Genomic DNA, 21,630 nt, shown 5'->3' on the forward strand with positions numbered 1-21,630 from the left:
AAGAGACAATTATCGCATAAATTGCATCGTGAGTTTTTCTTCACATGCGGAATGAATAAATAATTTACGAGAGCAGTTAAAAAGAAAAATATATTGCTTTAATTTGAGAGACTCGACGTGTCGTTCTTTAATAGCGAATTTAACAATCTTATCTAATTTCTCATTATAATTAGTTATTGAGTATCTCCGTAGAATTGCGTTCGAGATTAAAAGCTCGGTCGATCACTAAATCGCGCCTCTCGAAGTTCCACATATATCTCGCGTGAAAGATCTCCGCGATTTTCCGTATTCCAGGCGATATTATATTAGCGGAATCCCGCGCAGTCTCCCCCATGACCTTGTAACACTCTAACGAAGATATCAGCAGTTCTCGCGTAAGCGCGGAAGTTTTGCTTAACGATGAAAGTAGCTAAACTCGTAGTACGCGAGCCGATAGTAGGATCGGTTAATTGTTCTTAAGGAAAATTTCACGGGCGATAACCGGTCATGTCAATCTCAGTTTCGTGGAATAACACGAGATAACTGATAATACCGATAAGAACGTGAGAGAGGCGGAAAGTGGGATTTTTAAGGATGGATTCCTAAGACAGGAAACGACACACAGGATCGTACGTTTTGATAACGACGGGACGGGGATGGTTTATCTTCTTTCCGCTCTTAGAAAGGTGGTTCTACGGATCAGCCTAGACGCGCCTAAAACTTACATCAAGGTAATGAAAGCTTCTCTCTCTTCCTCCATCTCTTAGAACGTTCCGTTCCGGATATCCGCTTGATCCCTCGCTACTTTTATTTGTTGGCGGCTCTCGAACTTTAGACGTAACTTTCTTTACGGTTGTTTATTAAGAAAATTTTCCGACGAATATCCGGACGCGTGTGACGAGGATGTGTAATGAAAGGTACAATGTTCTCTATTAATCTCTAATCAAAATTCCATATTCGTACCTTCTTCATTTACGCATGTATTCGCAGTTTGGTATTTATATTCATATTTTTCATATTTGCTTAAAAGTCTCTTATTCGTGGAATCGAAAGTAATTGCAAAATTGTGATTTTTTTTCAAGATATTTTTTTCAAATTAAAAAATAAATGCTTTAATAAAATTGTTGACATAAAAAATAAAGAGTAACGAAAAATGTTTAAAATTATTAAAAATATAGAAATGCATTTAAACGAAAAATGTAATATTGCATGCACGTGTAAAAATGCAATGTTGTAAAAACATAGATTTTTGTAATATCATTTCATTTTGTTTTACAACTTTTTTTTATATTTATGCCACTGATCCAGAAAGACATATAATCTATTCTGCTTTCGTATAAGACATCTTGTACATTATTTATCAGCAAAGCAAAATCGTGTTTGCGAGATACGAGATATCAAACGTCAAATTTTCCTACAAAATATATATCGCGTGCAACTATGCTTCGGCATAAGCGATTTATTTTCTAACGATTGAGACCAGATGCACGAATGTATGCGTAGGATATACATATTATATGTGCCGGAAAATTATAGTCAAAGTGACAAAGTGAGCGATCCACCTACGTGGATTGAAGATAATGTCGATAAAGGTAAAATATATAATCACGAGCTGAATGTAATTGCCATGTTTAATCTGAAATTTTCATGAAAATGATATGCGATCGAACTGGCCAGTTACTGTCGTAATTGATATAATTTTGTAAAAGAGAATGTATATTAATATGACTCTCACAAATGGCTGCCTCTTTTACTCGCGTAAAGGAAAAAAGCGCGTTTGTATCAAGTGGAATATATAATATAAAATTTACGCGTCTATTTCTAGCTCTCATATAACATATTAAATAATTTATTTCGTGATTTTCTATCATCTATTATTCATTATTCTGGCAAAAAAAAGAAGGATGCGAGTCACATTTTACGAATAAAAAGCAATAACAAAAATTAAATTCTATGGACTGTATAATTAAAATATTTATGTCAACGTCAATATTATTGTAAACTCATTATTCAATTCGGCTTGATATGACATCATGTCTATCCGATTATCGCAAAAATTCAAATTTTTTAAACGCACTTTTCTCTTATTACATGTTATGCAATGTTACTACCGAATCCAATCTTGCGTCAAGATTAAAATTACATTAAAATCGATAAAATTTGAATTTAAATTACTTCTTTCGGATATGTTCTATACGCTTCAAACGGATTTTTATTCGAGAGACACACACACACACACACACACACACACACACACACACACACACACACACACACGCACACACGCACACACACGCACGCTACTTTTATTTGCGTGAATCCGAGGAATAAAAATTCATCGATTTTATTAGTGCACAACGTTGTTGTGCAATTTTACATTTCAAATTAATTATCCTCAAGCTCACTCTATCTTACCTTCTGCCCCACAAGACGATACAACTGATATTTTTTTTTCTACAATGACCATTTTTAACACAACTGACCATTTTTTTCTACAATGATTTTATTAAAGGATGTTCATTTGAAATATAATTTTTCGCATCGATGATTGAGCTTCTCGCGGATATTTCCCTTTTCGAAATACATTATTTGCTCGCGGAATATATATGTATATCGCGTCCGGGCATTTTCGAGTGACGCGAAATCACGAAATCTGGAAGAGTATGTCCAAACTCATTCCGGTAGTTTTACGCTCTATTTCGTGTGAGCAAACTCGCCGGCGATTTTTCACGAAAATTAAATGTCACGCGAAATGAGTGCACGGCACGTCTCCGACTTGCTTCTTGATAAAGAATGGGCGATATTATTCTAATGGTGGCGCGGCCGCATCCTACATGATTCTACCATCAACCGTAGTCATCAGTCTTGTATATCGTATGTTTCGTTCCGCGATGTTGCTCTTCGGTAAAACGTGGGACTGTATGTTTCTATTATACCGTGTTTTTGCGCGCGCTACAGTTATTATTCAATAAAAGGAATTTGATACGTCCAGGCTATACATCATAAACTTTTTTCGTGACAGTCGTGTTTAAAAATCACGAGTTCACCGGCAAAAAGAAGAAAGACGAGGTAAAATATACTCGACGTTTTTTTCGAGATACTTGTTTTTATTTTCTCGATGATTATCTGTGTGTATTTAATTGGAATTCGTGAAAATTGCTTTAAATCAATTATCGTCCGTCTGTGCGTTTAAATTGAAAGTTTTTTCATACATTAAGAACATGAAATTAATAATGTTTGTTACATTAATAAAATGGTATATATGTACGTCTGTAAAATATATATTTTATTTTTAAATCATATGTTAGAGATGGGATAATTTTTTTTATGACAACATATATACGCTATTCATGATTTTTATATCATGATCGCCCTTTTTCAAACAACATTTTATTTGCGCGCTAATGCGTATACATACTATAATAAGGTAACATACCAATATTTCACGAGCGCTATTTTCAATTTTAACTGATTCACGCGATTGGAAAAATGATTTTGATCATGAATGTTATATATTTATTCACGGTGGGGAGAAAGAGAGTAAATTATAATCTCATTAAAAGCAATAACATATAAAAATATATGAATCGCCAGTTCGCAACGCGGGAATAAAATTTGATTTTTCCACAGTTTTTGGAGCGGAAAAAAAAACTCTAACACCGTTAGAGAAATCGACACTTCGATAAAATACGAAAATATCGCAGAATCCGAATATTCGCGTTATTGCAGCGCGACATGAATTATCTCTACGGGATCCTATTTTTTTCTTTTCGAACCCCCAAGTCGCGTGTACATATAATAATTGCGAAGAGGGACAGGTCTCCTCAGTCTCGAATGAGGAGACAATGCGTGGCGCCGGGAGAGAACGTGGCGCGCGCGAGAGGAGCAAAGGAGAATAGACAGATAGCTGGCGCGAGAAGGGGGTCGGAGGGAGGGGGAGGGGGGGGTGAACTACCCCCTGGACTAAGAAAAGTCGAAAATCTTAATTCGGGAGCGGTGCCGCCCCTGCGATGCGATGGGCGGCGACTCGTGCGCGCCGATTGGCCTGATTCGGGGAAGGGGTGAGGATGCTCTTGTATACGGGGGTGGCTGAGATCTGCGCCGTGATGCTGGAACGGCGCGGCGTGTTGTGCCACCACTGTGGTCTCCCTCTACGAACACGCCAGTCGACGCCGGGCGTCCCAAGCGCGCGCTTGTTCGGGAGCGGTCGCCGTTTCGAGCCGAAAAACATTCTCCGATACATAAGGCTTCCAAGTCGCGTACGTCAGGTGTGTCACGCGCGTTTCATCCGTAAACACCGTCGACATCATCCTACCGAATCGAAGGGTCCAACGAGTTTTTTGCGAGCTTCTCGATGATAGACGCTCGTGAAAAGTGAGCACTTTTCGCGACGTTTTCTTTTTCTATTTGGGGACACGTCAACGTTTAGGATGCACTGGACGGACATAATTTTTTACAAAATCCTGACATAATAAGCTCTGCGTGAATGAGAGATCGCGTAGGAGAGAGCAGCGAGTAGTGCTGCGACACTCCTCGTCCCTGTCGAAGTCGCGGAGAAGAAGAAGAGTGTCTTTGAGATAGTTCGAGTGAGTCGAGAGACTTTATTGGGGTGAACCGATAGATATGCGAATGCGGATCTTACATTCGTGACATAGGATTTGTTAATCGGATATCGGTGATGCAGCTACATGCTGGAAGGAAGAAGGATGAGCGTTAATTTTCTATCGAGGATGGTGGCGGTCTTTGTTTTCGCTTGTCTTCTACTGCAGAATGGCCGGTCAACGTTCGCAGCCTACACCACTGGTAATGTTAAATTTGTCTCATTGAGATATTATCTTTGCCGAAGAAAACGTAACTAATTCGTGATTCACCGAGTCGTTATTATTTATAATTATTCGTCGCTATATTTCACGTAATAATAATCGAAGAAAACGTTTTATTAAAAATAATTTAATCGCAATGTAGTTTCCTCATAAAGTGTTCAATTTATATATATTTATTATTGTTATTGTTCTGTTATTATTTATATATATATTTATAAAAAGATGCAGCCTGACATCAGAGATATTTTCAGAAAACATAATTGCATTAACTTTATAATAAAATGAGTTTTTTTGCTAAAATGTATTAAAAATACTATGATGAGATATAAAACTATAAAACTATGTATATATGTTATATTATTATTAGCTTTACTAAATAACGCTATGATTTTGCCCAATTAATTATAAGCAGCATATACATTGCGCAAGTTTGTGACAATCTAAATATAAACTACAAATCCATACATCCCGCTGATGTCTCCCATGTTTGTTTGCATGGTGACTTAAACGCATACTATCCAAGCCGCACATAATCTCGGATTTAATTTTGATCACGTTAAATCTAATGCTGACAATGGTATCGACATAGTTATAGCATTGCTACGTTACGTATATATAGTATATACGAATTATCTAATTTAAGCTGAGTGATCGACGAGCAAAATATGCCTTTAGAGATTGATTTTTTAATAAAATTATATATTTAACGTTTAATTTAAAATGCCATATTGAAATATATTGAAAAATTTAATGTTTTATTTAATATAGTAAAAATTTCAGTACAATATCATATATTGCTTTAACGTTCTTGCTTTATTGTCTATTTATTCAATTTGTCAATTTTAAAAATCTCCAAAAACGTTGTAACATGTAATAAACTGTAAAAAAATCTCGAAAACGTAATTTATAAAGTTTGAAGTTATCCGTAAAAAATTTATATAAAAAATCATCTATTAGTTGAACGAAAAAAAATCCACTTCGAAATATATTACGATACGTAATAATACAACAACACAGATATATCACACATAACTACACGCATAACTTGGCATTAAGTTAATATATACGCATTATGCTCTCGTCCCTCTCTTTGAGCAATTGAGATGATGATCGTCGCGCGCGTTCCGAATGACACGTCCTTTATTCGTTCTCTCTCCCTCTCTCTCTCGTAAGCGCTATCACGAAAAAGCTGCTCGAGGGAGAGAGGGCCTTCTAATACCGAGCTTGCTGAAATTACGCTTCAATGGCGAAATTGCGCTAGGAATGAGCTACGTCCTCAGCGCGCGTGCTCCACATGCATAATTCATAAGCGGGGCGTCACGGCGAAACCTCGGGCGATAAATATTTTTTGAGGACGGAAGGATGTAAAAGTGCATGCAAATGAATCTCTCACTCTAATGCAGTGGCTACTACTTACACGGGTATTAAGCCCTCGGCTCTCCGGCACACTTTTCTTTTCGCCCGCGCAACCCCTTCCTCCTCCCCCTCCCTATCTTCTTTTGCTCTATTATTTTGCGTATACCGCAATTAAACCGCGAAGGAGAGGAGGGGAGGAGGTCGAATAAAATTTTCGCAAGTGTGACGGTGTACGAAAGCAGATGCAAATTAATGCCCCTCCCTTCCGGTTCCGGTGTCGTTTACATCACGCTATACGTCTCATGGTGTAGCGTGCACGAGAAAGTACATTTTTCTTCACTTCCGTTCCGCTTTTCTATATATATATACGAGCATTTATGTAAGAAATGTATTATCGCGTGTAACTGCATACACATTAACATTATACCTACACAGAACGTAATCGTGCAATTTCAAAGATACGGACTTTTTATTTCGAATGTTTCTTGCGCGTCAGAGATATCTTTAGTAGTCTCTCATTAAACATTATAAATTGTACTAGATTTCACTAGAAACTTTATCTATATTTTTTATATAAATCTCTTTTCAGGTCTATATTTGAAAGAATACGAAGAATAATCAATTCTCATCTGTCTAATTAAGTTACCTTGAGATAAAGTTTCTCTCAGATAAGCACTTGGGAATCTTTAAAAAAAGAAAAAAAAAACCGATGTACGCGCATTAAGCTGCAGTAAGTAACGCGGTGATTTCCAAATCCAATTGTGTCTTTAGGAAATCTACGCGTCGCGCAGATTGGCCGGTTCTGAAACCGGGACGTAGAGAGTGGGCCATTATCGTCCATGGCCGGCGGATGTGAATTTTATACAGCGGTCATTCAATTCTCGTGTTACTGCCTGCGAGCGCAATCTCTTTAGTTAGGTAGCCCGTACTAAGCGCGCGTGTCGGATAGAGACGGATAGAGGACAGGGGCGCGGACGATCGGGAATACGTGGCGGGTTCTCCTCCTCTCATTGTCCTCTCGTATCTGATCGCAGAGAACGACGAATAAAACCACTTTAGTTCGCTTACTGCCGATTGCCCCGCACCCGCGTCGTTACGTTTAATGCGTAATACACCCGGTGTATTACGAGCCCCTGATATCCACTTCCCCGCTTATCTCATTCCGATGAATTATCGTAGAGATTTTTGGTAACGATCGCGAATCGAACATATATCGGCGTATTATCGACGCTTTCCTCGCCCGCGTTTTTCCGTTTTGCGGAAAATCCCGAGGCGCTTCCACTATCCCACTAGCAGACATTTGTCTTTCTTCTCCCCCTTTTTTCCTATTCCGTCCACTTTTTTTCCGCTCCTTTACTTTCTCTCTCTCTCTCTCTCTCTCTCTCTCTCTCTGTATCAGAGGGGCTGCTGGGGCCACTCTCTTTCCCAACTGTTCCCCGCGAAATTATCTCGTAGCCTAAGGGTTGCCATCTGTTTCGATGGGGGAAGCGACCCCTAATTATGTACGGCGACAGTTGTAAGAGCGCTAAATCTAATATCTAATGTCCGCACGAGGTATGCGCCGTACGTGTCGAAAATACGAACAATTTCCATTTACATTTCGACCAATTGTTCGACCTCCCCGTAGAGGACGTCATCCCGTACAGCGTGGATAATTGCGGTTATATAGTACGGCAAAAACGCGAAGAAGGGGAAAAAAGCTGCCTCTCACGGTTTCGAGATTCGATACTTCGATCGTTTATTATTTAACACGTGTTATAACACGTGCTGCAGCTATATTTTATAATGAGTTATCAACGCGCACGTGTGCGCAGTCGTATTCAAATTGAAATTCTGTCCAAGTCCACTTGAAACTGACAAGGAAGAATAAGGTCTATCGATTTGCAATTTACCTCTTGAAGCTTATTTCGCGGGGGAAAAAAAAAAAAAAAATGAAAGAATGTCCTCTTAGTTTGCTTAGAATTTAGAAAACTGCAGCCTCGCGATATTTTCGTCGAGAACAAATTTAAATCGTAAACGGGAAAGCGCGCGGAAAACCTTCGGTAAGTATACACCGTGGCACTTTAATGGTAATGCGCAATTCAGGGAATATTTTTCATCTTTACGTCGTCTTTTTACTATTTTATTATTACGATATCGTGCAATATATATGCACAAGATGCACGCGCACGTGCGTACGCGACGATCGTATGCCATCTGCCTTTAAATGGGTGGGTGGGAGTCGCTTCTGAACCTACACATGCTCGTGTACACTTATAAACAGAGAGAGAAAGAACGAGAGAGAGAGAGAGAGAGAAAGAGAGGGGGTGGAAAGAAGAGAAAGAGAGAGAGACAGAGAGAGCTTCACGTTCTGCGCACCCCTGGGATTCTCGCTTCATGCATTTTATATTTCGGCAGACTTTGATTCCTAGACGGGCCACGTGACTCACGGGAGTAATCCTTAATCTTTGATCGGAAATTATCTTTGATCATGGTTCAGTCATTGGACGTTCTTTCTCGACCCTCTTCTTATCTTCCCAGATCCCTTGGGTGGGTATCCGTTCGCGTATGGCGGATACGTCGGCGCTTTTGCGTGCGTGAGAGAAGAAATCGAGTGCAAAGGAAGCAGAGAGAGAGACTCGTCGTAATTTATATTCTCGGTATATATAAATGCGATTTAAAAAAATTTTTTTAGCGATATACCGAGATATAAGCTCTCTTCATTCTTCTTTTATATATATTTGAAAAGATTTCTCGCAATCTATAATAAAAAAATGGTTTTTTTGCATTTTTCAATAAATTTTTTTCGGCGAGATTTGATTTATCGTGAATTTGATAAATAAAGTTATATAATTTGTTTGATTACATTTATAACGAATCTCAGAGTATATTATATTAACACTTTGATATTTCATATTCTTCTTTCTCTCATCTCTTTCTTTTGTCACGGGTTACGGGAAAAATGCGTATACACATCATTATAGCTGTACTCGACATTCCGAACTCTTCGATATTCCGCACCTTAATCTGTTCGCGAAAGATTTGGTCCCGCGAAGTAGTGAAACAGACAGAGTCAGAGGGTGGAAGAGCGGGAGTGAAGAAAGGAAACCAGAGGACGGGCGCGAGAAAGAAAGGTGAGAGAGAGAGAGAGAGAGAGAGAGGAGGAAGGAGGAGAGCGCGTTTCCCCAAGAAGAAATCCTCGCGTGAGCGATCTCGACTCGGCTTACCAAGTTGGCGAAATACTCGAAGCTCTCTCATCCTCTCGTTTTCTCTTCTCTCTTCCGCCCGACTCCCTACCTCAAATCAACTTCGCACCTTCGCCGCCTCTGCCTTCCAGCGTCTTCCCTTGTATCTTTTTTTCCCTTCTTCTCTCGCACCCCCTAGCTGCGCGTACGTGTTGAAGGAAAGCGTTCTCTCTCTACTCCCGAATATCTCGACTCTCTCGACTACCGACGACTCTCACATCTCTTACATGATCACTTTGCGACATGCATCACGATCTGTTTCTCTGTGAATATATTAATTATGTATATACTCGTTTCTTTTCGTTAAATAACTCTCTGCACTTGTTGAAGAGAGATATGAACTTTATTTTAATTTGTCGATCGACCATGCTTTTTATGCTTTTTTTTTCGCTTCTTGTGTATAAGAAAAAAACCATCTTTTTCGTCCCTTGCGATCTATTCCGGCCAACAACAGTAACCATTCCTTTCGTGTTCTCCGAAGACCTTGTTCTTTCTTTTCTTCACTTTTTTTCCCGCAACTTTTAGGATTGCCTTGAAAGAAAAAGACGTTAAGAGAGTAGTCGTGGTGTACGTGGGCCATTAATATTTGAGATTGCCGCAACCGGTTTCTGAATCTACTGGCAAGGTAGGAGAGAGCCTCCGTAGCTACGCGGTTAGGGGGTGATACCGGGCGACCGAAGAGAAGTCCGTAGAGGGATTACAAATCTGGCCTTTGAGAGGCGATTTATTGGCTTTGGAATGTTCCACGTGGGGTCGCGAGCTTAAGATACGGCCAATTGTGCGGAACATTATTAACTTAAAGGTGCTAAAGCCGGGGAGGGGGATGTTGTTTCATCTATTATTATTAATTATATGTATATAAGTCGTCAATCTTTTCTGTATAATATACTTAATATTATACAAGACAATTTAACAAAGAATAGAGGGAGAATGGATCATTGAAATAAAAGTGGTGGAAATTTTTTTAAAGCACACACACCCTGTTTTACCCCGGTATATCGTGATGTAATTCCGTTTCACGTCGACGATTTTCGTCGACGCATTCGCGATAAGATCGACATTTCGTTGAATGTCGAGAAACTTGGAGATTTCTTTCATATTTGCGACTATAACGGACGGGATCGTTTTCAGTCGCTCATGATTACTGCCAGTTCAAGCGGATTTGTCGAGAGGGTAAGTCGGCGACGGCAAAAGCCGCGCGATTCTACGTTTCTGCCAATCTGCGTCAGAAACGTCGTCCGAGATATTATGCCGGCCGACGATATAATTCTTATTACGTCGTAGCGGAGAAAGGAAGAGAGAAAGAGAAAGAGAGAGAGAGCGTCTCCCTTTGAGAATTGCCGCCTTTCTCGCAATAGCTGTTCTCTAACAAGGCAAAAAAGTACATTAATTGCGCGCTGTGTTGCGGTATTATTAAATTCTTATGGAAATACAGGTATATACGGGGGCGCGAGGGGGAAGACGGGCCCATCTCATAAAGTTCGCTATTGTGTTATAAAATCTAAATAATTTCAAGTTTTCTAGCGGCGAGAGAGGGGGTGGAGGGGGAGAAAGAACGGGAGCCCGGTTTCCACTCACCGTTTTCTACCGTCCGCTTTCCGACGAGCGAATATCCAGCGCGAGGGATACAAAGTGTAAGGGCGGAGGGAGAGAGATCGGCAAGAAAAGGGAGAAAAATTAAAAAAAAAAAAAAAAAAGAAAAAGAGGGAAAATGTCGGAAGAGACGCGAAGACGGGTTAAGACGTTTGCGTCACACGGCGCGAGAAGATACAACGAAACTTAAAGCCGGCAGCAATCAGATATTCAAATTATGTTTACTAAATTAGCCTTCTTTGCGGGGATTTTCCTCTCTCTCTCTCTCTCTTTTTTTTTCTTGTTCCTCTTTCGCGTTCGCCGTACGTTGTTCTCTTTCGTTTCGCTCGCTCGCTCGCTCAGCTCGACAAGAAGTTAACGGGCAAGTTTGCTTCTGTCCGACTGCTGCCGAGTTAACAATTCGGTTAGGAAGTTAGGGTCCTTTCCACCCCCTACTGCTCCTCCCCCTCCTTCTCCTTCTCCTGCTTCTTTCTCTCATCTCCCGTTACCCCATAGTCGCCTAACGTTACTCGCTCCGCGACCTTTTTGGCGACGGCCAGTTCGATGGTCTTCTACTCGAAAGAGCTTGACTCCTCGTTACGCAGCAGACGTCGGACTTCGTGCTAGGAGTGAAAATCAGTAAATTCGTCGAGCGTCCGTTACTCCCGGAATAACAGAATCCGGGAACCCGAGAGAGAGAGAGAAAGATGGAGGGAGCGGGCGCGGAAAGTAGCGGAACTGCATTGCGGAAGATCTAAGTTTCGCGGATCGAAACTCCGAAAAAGAAAATTTCGCAATACATTTTAACCTTTCACGATTCCCCCTCCCCTCACGAATGTCAATTTTGACCCGATTACTCTGTACGCGATATATACATGTCATTAAAATGCGCGAGCTTCCTTTCCAAGTAATTACATTGCGACAAATGCAAACGATTGATAAAGTAAATATTTAAATCGTAATTTTCAAAAACGGAAGAAACTTTGATAAAATCGTCTAATTCGTTATTATTATTTTTTTTTAGAGTAAAAGAGACAATTCTATGAAAGAGAGTGGCACTTTAAACAAATGATACCGTGGACAATCTTTTTAAAATGTTGTGGATTTTTGAAGGGACAGTATGTATACAATCTAGAGACATAATTTACGTGCAACGTTCGCCCTTGCTCTTTATTAACAAAAATTATCTTCTGATTAATCTTCTATTCGCCCTCAGGGATGAGCAGATATATATATACATATATATATAAATGTAGATACCTATCCGTGTGCCTCGAAACTTATGTATACCAGCAGAAGGGATCTTTCCCTTTCTAGAAAATGTTGCACCCTCCACCCGGTGGTCGAGGGTCCCGCAAGCGGATTTAGCCCCTTGTCGTTTACCCTCATTTCAGAAAAGTAAAACTCTTTCCTAAAATATTTATGTAAAATTCAGCTTGTCGAAAAGTTAAATCTTAAAAAAAAGTACGCTCTATTATTCCTTTATAATTTTACGTTTTACGGTGTAATTACTCGTGTTATTTTTATTCGTTACGTCATTATTATTCCACACAAAGCAAATATGTAAGATCAATAACGTAAAAAAATAATTAAGAGAATATAAAGACACAATTGAGATACTTAAAATTATCGAAGAAAATAGAACGAAAAAATGATATTTTAATGATAAAGTAGACAATTGTCCCAAATCGATTAAAGAATAGCAAGCGTACGCACTTAATAATAATTAAGATTGTTTAAACGTTTTACGGTTTTTAGATCCATCTCTTTTATTACAGCATGAAATTTTCATTCGTAATTTTCTCATTACACAGTACGTGTCTCTGAAATGAAAATAGCTAAACCTTATGCGTATATATTCTACTTATTTTATCGCGAAAAAAGATTATATGATCATGGATCTGAATAAATATCGCCCTTTCTCTAAATAAAGAAAATATTGAACACGATTTTTTTCTCTTCAGCGCGCGCTTCTCATAGATTCAAGAAGACTGATAAAAAATTTACTTTGACGTACAGATTTATTGCTCCGTAATATATCAAACCGAGTTAGCGGGTCGCAACTATTTATTGTCAACAGAAAGAAAACGATAATAGAGGATCTGCATTTCTAATCTTATAGCTATAGATATTTTTGCGAAACTTGGCCGCGGAGAGGAAAGGTATTTATAACTTAAAAGAGAGAAGAATTTTCGAATCTATAATATATATTATATATGATCGAGAGAGTACACAGGGTGAGAGAGCGGAATACGGTGGCAAAGTTTGAAGTTTGGGAATTTATTTCAGGGATATCGGCGTCGTTCACCACTCTCGCTCTTCCCCCATCATGTGGAAAGGTGTTTTTATCAGCGACAGTACATCTCATTAACATATCCGCGATTCGCACTCGATTCCGCGATATCCTTGGGCGCGTCACATCATCGGACGGGTTTCGCGCCAAGTCCATTCCCCAGCTTTTTCACGTCTCTCTGCGGGTCGGCCGGGTTATAAATATGATAATACACGTGGCGGAAGCGGCAGTGAACGAAATAACCCCTTTCGAGATCCCCCTTCCCCATCACTAGCATCCCTTGCTCTCTCTCTCTCTCTCCGTCGCGGTTGTCGAGAAAAACTTATATCCTTATCGACCGTCATGTATTACTCGTCGTCTTCTTTCGCCGCTTTACGATATTGGAAATCCGAAAACGCGAATTAAAGTTCCACCACCCCGTTACGGCGTCGACGCGACATCCACTGTCGGAGTCGCGCGTTCCGGCAGACCCCATCTGCATTCGCAGATCGAGGAGGGCGGGGTGGAAAGGACGGGTGTAAATCGATCGGTGCAATCGTTCCGTGAAAAGCCGAATCCCCCGATACGAATGAATAGAATTCGTCCGTGGAAATCCGTGGCACGCGATTGCCCAGCTTCCTCTATCTTTATTACCAATTTATTATATAATTGTATCGTACTTTTGATCGTGACGAATGTTAAGAAAAAGGAATGATGTGTCGATAGGCGAGTAATAATGAAAAAGCAATATCGATTAAGAAGCATATGTGTGTATATGCAATTGTCTCGCGATCTCTCTCGGTAAATATTTCACGGTATAAATCCAATTCAAACTTCTCGGGCGTTACGTGTTTTAACGTAAACTAGTTTAGCGTCTTTTAATTTGCTGGGACGATCTATTTGCGTGCTGCTAAAGTTAGATGATGTAATTATAAAAGTGTTGCTCGTTGCGATGTAGATAATATGTATTTGTTTCGTAATACCATTATATTATTCTAATTTATGCGAGATAATTTTACATTTCATATCAAAATATCGTTAAAAAAATTATATATATGTATACATGTGAAATATTGAATATCTTTCATAAAATATTTTATTCTAACTTCTATGTGTATATATAAAATGCTTAGAAAAATATAGGATTTGTGCAAACAAAGTTATATGATTTTGTTTAAATAAAGATGCAATTTCTATTCTTTGCAGATACATTATCGCACTTGCAAAAAGCCATAATGTTACACGGGAAATCACATTAAATCCTTAAAATTCTTTTTCTCCATCGTAAAAAAATATTTGACCATTTTAAATTTGCTGCCTTGAGATTTCAAGTTTCCTTTCATCTTAAATATATGATAATAATATATAATATATATTTGTGTCTCTGTGAAAGTTGCTTTATTTATACTATGCTTTCGACAATAACTGAAGTACTTGATTAATTTAATCGCAATCGCGAAAGCGGATAACAAGAGGCCGCGGCGAGAGAATAAAATGCAAGCACACTTTCTTCGAGTATCGACATTATCGATATCCCATCAATCTCGATGGACCGATCGGCACAATATGTGTTACGGTTCTGCATCTCGCGGAGGAGAGGACACGGATGCGCACTCAAGCGTCCACAGAGGCCAGTACCTATCCTTTGAATGCACCATTTACATGGTAAATACAAACACTGTAGCCCATTAGAATAATTAGTCTTGCCGCGTAGCCGCTTAGTGTGCATAGCGCGCACACCCTCAACGCAATTAATCCGGCTATAGTAATCCCTTCCTTTTTTTTTTCCTTGTCGTTCTCTCGTCGTTTTCCCGTGTCTCACAAGAATACCCTTTTTACCTCTTCTTTCACGTTTTCGAAAACTTTCCTCCCCTTTAACGCAAATCTTTTTACGTCGCGTCGCACATGTTAAGGTTTTTATTATAGGATAATATTTATGTAAAGGAAATTCTCAATAAATTTTCTCTCTTTTTCCATACTTATTTAATTCACACCATCCAACTGCATATTAAGAGAGAGAGAGAGAGAGAGAGAAGGATATAATTTCTTATATTTTAGCTTTCTCATCTCATATTGATTGAAAAGTGTCTATGAGTAGATGAACAGTGTGTTAAATTGTCATTTTAGGCAGATTAAAGTAATTTACAAACATGCTTTCAATTTTTTTCTTGTTTTAAAGAATAGTCTGTCGAAATTACCGGAATTTGCGAACCATTAACTCCGCGACATCTTATCTCTAATTTCTTCTCTTCTCGCGTTTTTGCCAAGAAATTTTTCTACAACTGCAGCTAAGAGGATATTCGCTTTCTCTACGTGAATATATTTTCGTAAACCGAAATTGCTGCGTAGAGATTGCATGAGTTTGCGCAGCTGGTGATTCGTAAAATATGCAGCCGGAGTTCGTGAGCGTGCGCGCACTATATAGCAATGTCTTGGCTATTCGGCCGTTTGTTATGTTTGAATTATTGTTCTGATATTTCAAAGAAATGATCGTTGACTTTCCTCGTGGAATTGTATTATCCGCTTGAATTCCTTTGTCAGAGGGTGAGTCGTGAGCTCTCTCTCTCTCTCTCTCTCGTGATGCAATCTTATCGTAATTTTTCACTGCACGAAAATTGCTACAATACTATATTTTCTCTATTGCTGATGTAACGTACAATGTAATAAGATGTGGCAATTATATACTTGTCAATTATGCAAGGCAAGAAGAGAAAAAAAAATTTTTTTAAGAGAATGTATTATACAGGATGTTTCAGGAGGAATAATCAGCATTCTAGGACGTGATTGTACACATCATTTTAAGCAAAAAAGTTTATATAAACATGTGTCCTATTCTGGACGATTATAAAGATACAACGTGTTCAAGTTTAAGAACGAATACATTTATTAACTTAGTAGATCCAAATGCTACGAAACAATTATATTAAATTTTCGTCATTTCCTGTTACTATACGGTTACGTATGTAAACATTAGGTCACGTTTGATAAGTCCTGTGTTAATTTAAAATTTTTGGTTTCTGGTTTCTGGTAATTAAAATGGCTTATATTCACCCATGCCAAAATTATTATTAATTAATTGAAATTATAGTTTATCAATTACTATTAATTATTCAAATGTATTATAAGCTTAAAATTTCATGTAATTGTTTCATAGAATTTGGTTCTAATAAATTAATAAATGTATTCGTTCTTAAGACTGAATATGTTGTATCTGTATAATCGTCCAGAATAGAACACATGTTTATATAAACTTTTTTACTTGAAAATAATGTGTATGTACAATCATGTCCTAGAATGCTGATTCCTCCTGAAACACATCTTGTATATGTGTTTTATATTTCCGCAATAAATAATGCGATCTGTTATCTTTTTTTTTAGCTAACAATAAGACTTTATGTATTTAAATTCAACGGGCTAGAAAGTGGGTCAATTTAAAGGAAAAATTAATTTTCATTGAAACAGATTAGTTGTGCACAGGACATAAATTTTCCTTGGTACCAAATAAACCTCAATTCGAGATTTCATTTTTAATAAACCCCTATATCCTCCCTTCTCCTTCTCTAAAGAAGCGTAGGCGAGAAAAGTATCGAAAAATTGCACCGCTAGTTTAAATGAAAATTAACAATACCTTTTTTCTCACTTGCTTTTTCAAACGCAAATTTTAATTCCATCGTAATGGAGTAAGAAGCTCTACTAGCTCTTGCAGAAACTTTCCTTTCCTCCTACGCGCCGCCTAACATTTTCCGGCGGTTTCTCATCCGCGTCGCGGATATTTGACCGTCGTATAGCAGAAGCTAATCCTTCCTTTGCCGTTCATTTTAATTTCATTAAACGAGCTTATATGTACACGCCTGCGCGTTAGCCGGGCCGTTGGTAATATTCTCCGCGGCCAGGAATACCTAGGTCTCCACTCTATTTATTCATCCGCGTAATTCACAACCGGAAGGTGCTCACCGACCGGAAACGCATACACGGATGTGGCCATTGTTATTCGCCCTCTCGTACCGCAGCACTACCCTCAATCCCGCCCTCGTCGTCCACCAATCACCCCCCTCACCCTCCGCGGCTGGACTTTCTTTCAGAAAAGCGCTAGAAATACGGCTCTTACTCTTATACACAGCCGGGAAACTTCGATCTCGAAAATCGTCTCGGCTCGAGGAGCCGGAGGATTCCCTCGCGTTTACGTTTTGGCCGATTTGATATCTCACCGTGATACTTTGTATATGAAAATCGCGCTTTCGAACTCGGCCGAGAAGTCGGAGAAACATATAGACGCGTATCGATGCCTCGGTCGACCTATATATTTTATTTTCCTCTCGTCGGAAATACCTATACAGGAATTAAAAGCTGAACTTGTAAAACTGATATAATTAGCGGAAATTTCGAACGAATAAAAATGGCTCCCAACATTGATTCGCAATAATAGAAACGCGATTACCGGATATTCAGTTACATACTTCATTTCTAGCGTTGAAAATTGGATTCATTAAAGTTGTATTCTCTTCAATCCATAATAAGAACATGATATTAATGTATACGCAGACATGATCAAGTTTATATAGAAAGTTTATATAAAGTTTATATATAGAGAGAATTTATATAGAAAGATGTTAATACCTTAATAATTTACTTTTCCAGAGATCTTTACAGCTGATATTAATCTTTAACAAAGTATGCCAAGTCTGTTAAATCACAAAGCTTGAGCTTTACTTTCCTGTAGCTGTACGATAAATGAATAAATAATTAAAGGGATTAAAGATTCCACAATGGAAGAATTATTTTCTTTCATTTCTTGTATATTTTTAATTATATCAGATAATTAATATAAGCAATTAATTTTGTATCAGAAAAACTTTGAAAAAATGAAAAAGGAAACGAGGATCTGGAGTGAGAGATATCCTTCATCATCAGTTGTATCGATTTTATTCACGTTATTTAATTGAGAGGGTTAGAAAATTGTAATAAAATTTACGCATAATTTATTATTTTCGCATAAGTGCATTTTCGTGGAAAAAAATATTTATTTCTGTGTAATTTAAAATGTACAATACTTTAAAAGATATATTTGGTTGAAATTCATCTTTCCAATTAAGTTAATTGGTTCTATTGTATTGCTGTTTGACCTATATAAATATGGATATATATTCCGTATTGATTGGTCGCATTTTGAAAGCATTGCTTCAATCTCTCGCGGATTTATATACGAATTTAGCTGATTCGGAAGGATACTTCGATGGCTGACCAATGAAAAGTATTGCGTAACTGCGTTTTCGAGAATTTTTACCTGCAATCGCTTTTTAATGCTATTTCATCAAAATAGTATATTTCAAAAGATTATTGCAACTCTAAAACTAATTTCCATAGTAGTTTTAGATTCAATGTTGCGCTTCTATTGTAACTAATAGATAAAAAAAAATAAATTTGACGAAACGCGATTGTACGAATGATTCTCCTGAAAAATTACAATTCGTAGTTGTAGTATTTTTTCATCGATGCCGTTTATCTATAAATTACAAGAGAGAAAAAGGAAAAATTGAGAAACGAATGTACATACATTATATAATTATATTCCCTTTATCCGGCCACTTGTGCCAATCACACAGTTTTCAGTGAGTTATTCCAATGAATAGAGGAATCTTAATCAGAGAGACAGAAAGAGAAGCCGAAAGGATAGGAGAGTGCGTCTGAGAGAAAAAAAAAAAAAAAAGAAAGAAACTTACGTTTCCATTCGCGTATACGTGTTCTCGCGAGACGTTGATCTCGAGGTCCATATATTCACCCAGGCCCGGGAAATATCTTGATAACGGAATATTCGATTTGGGTTTTCTCTCATCGATGGGAAGGAAAAAAAGGTCATAATGGAATTGAAGCGGTTCGGTTTCCCGGAATTACTCCTAGCGGAGTTTCTCCACAATGGGTTTTGCGCGTACGCACCGAGGATAGAATTAAACGCGAGAAGGGCTGAGAGGGGAGATGGGGTGGGCAAAGTACTTCCGCGGCGCGGAATAAACGTCGAAGAGTAGCCCGCATAATTACATAATGTGATATCTCGTCGATGATATATCATCGTATGTATCACCCCGTCTAACGATCAAACGTGTACATCGGCGATATGCCCCGCGGTTGTTTTTAGAAAACCGGAAATTCTACCGCGAGCAAGGAATTACGATCTTTATTTGCGTACGTTCGTTACGGGAGTGAATCCCGTTCAAATCTCGAACCGACGTTTTGTTTGCATTGCACTCGGGATATTGACGTAGCGTTGCGACAGCCGGATAACGTGTACAATTATACCGCCCTGTATCGGGCCCTGTTTCCAAACTCTCTGCAATTTAAGAATTTCGTCCGAATTTCTAGCCGGATTTCTGAAGCGAGAGGAAATAGAATCGAGTCGCATTAATGGGACGTTTCGAAATACTTCACACTTTCTTTCTGTCAATTAATTTTGTATGTGTGTAAAAATGAGCTTTTTGTTATACGTACAAAAATGAGATGGCAAAAATTAATTTCTCTATCGATGCAAAAGACATAATAGAACTTTATTACCTTCAGCGAAATTCATTTGTTGCTTGTGCGCTTTTTTTAAACTGAACAATCGTATAGATAAACGTAAGTCTATTTAATGCATTAGCACTTTAACGATTTATAATTATTACGACTTTACATTCCTTTGTTTTATCACAGTTTTATGGGAGAAAAGCGCCGGCTCATTCGTCATAAGCTTAAACAATGTCTGGCAATTTAAGCGCGCGCGCGCGCATTAATACTGTATCGTACTCCATTATTCGGCCGCGGCTTCATAACAGCAAGATTTCATTCGCCAGAGTCCGAAAGGTCGTCGACATAAGCTCTGATTTTCGTAAAGATTTAAGCTTTTGATATGCAGACTTGTAAGAGATAACCGAATCTCTTGAGCTAATATTGTACCAAATTTCAATGCAACAATCAGTTTACTTATATATTTCTAAATTGTTCAATGGTCCAGATTGTTGACACTCAAATATTCAATAATTTTCGTCGCCATTTGTACATCAACTTTACTTACAATTAGTTACTTAAGCAGATTAATTAGAATGCACGACACGTGTCAAGAAGAAATTAATTTCTTAAATAAATGACAGAAAAAAAACACGCATTTATAATAACGAACATCTGTGTTATCTCTGCATCTTTTTCAATCTGTCTATGGATCAATAAGCAATTATAAAACACCGCATTGTCCTCTCTCTCGTTGCGATATCGTTGCAGGATCGAATTATCGATTAATGACGTGAATGTAAAAAGGGACATGAATATCCGAGTATCGAAACCCCGGAATCTAAGAGCTGTCGCCTTCAGTTTTTTAGTTTCCTCGGTATGTTTACTTTATATCTCGTACAAGATATGCCTCTTTTATTTAACTATAGTACAGCCAACAACGATAAGAGATATATATATATATATATATATATATATATATATATATATATATATACATATAAAAGATGCACATATATATATAAAAAGAGAAAAAAAGAAGAAAAAAGGAAGATAAGAAAAAGGGGGTTGACAAGGGAAAAAAGGGACAGAGAGAGAGGAACCAAAGGGAAAAAGGACACGGTGCAACGGATATGTAACGAGTAGACGAATACTGCGCGAGAATCGTCGGACGATTTCGCAGGATTTCGTAATTGAAACGCTGCTACACGAGGTAGGAGACCGGCGCGAGAGAAACAGCGGCAGACAAACGTTGCTCCTTTCCTTCTCTCCGGACCCTCTATCCTCCGCCAGGCAGCCAGCGTCTCGAGTAGCTGGCGGAGAGAGAAAGAGCCGAGTTAACGGAATGTCCGGCTATTTCGGTGCCCGGTACAACGCTTGCTCTTTTTCTTCATCTATGTCTGCACCGCTCTCGCCGTCTCTTTCCGCCTTCCATTTGTCTCTTCCTCGCCTTCATTAGATTTCGCGGCGCTTACGCGTCATTCTTTTGCGCGCTTCTACCCTTTGCCGCGTGTAATTCGCGAATTCTCTCGCGTGCATCTATCTATCTCTCTCTCTCTCTCTCTCTCTCTCTCTCTCTCTCTCTCTCTCTCTCTCTCTCTCTCGCTTTCTCTGTTTTCTTTTCGCTTTCTTTAATTCATCACTTGCCGCGCCTTTCCTCCGAGCTGTTTTGCTTTCATTTACACGCGAGGAGTCTGCGCGCAGCGATTGCGAACTTAACTTATTGAACATCACACGCAATCTCGAATTATTCGCCGAGAGATCTGTGTTAAGTTTAAATCTTGGATGAGAAAGTAAAGGTTAAAATGTAAATTTTTTAATCGTTTCTTGTTTTAACATCGAGCTATTTAAATATAAATTAATATCGTTTCACACAATTAGATTATTTAGCGAATTATTCTGAAAAATTGAAGAGATACTCGCGGAA

The 21,630-nt window shown here is 38.5% G+C and overlaps 2 protein-coding genes across 3 annotated transcripts in view; one reads left to right on the forward strand and one right to left on the reverse strand.

Moving 5' to 3' along the window:
* LOC145941638 (synaptogenesis protein syg-1) overlaps positions 1–21,630 on the reverse strand; it is a 273,743-nt gene that overhangs the window by 57,283 nt on the left and 194,830 nt on the right. The window lies entirely within an intron of this gene.
* Positions 4,123–21,630, forward strand: part of LOC145941649 (limbic system-associated membrane protein) — a 203,006-nt gene continuing 185,498 nt past the window's right edge. Inside the window, 2 exon segments of the mRNA XM_083047852.1 lie at positions 4,123–4,683; positions 4,685–4,782. Coding sequence (XP_082903978.1) covers positions 4,658–4,683; positions 4,685–4,782 — 124 coding nt within the window. The 5' untranslated portion in view covers positions 4,123–4,657.

Source organism: Prenolepis imparis, unplaced genomic scaffold (assembly GCF_030444845.1).
Source record: "Prenolepis imparis isolate NDT839.2.m4 unplaced genomic scaffold, iyPreImpa1.0 SCAF_1, whole genome shotgun sequence".
In the NCBI taxonomy this organism is placed as follows: domain Eukaryota; kingdom Metazoa; phylum Arthropoda; class Insecta; order Hymenoptera; family Formicidae; genus Prenolepis; species Prenolepis imparis.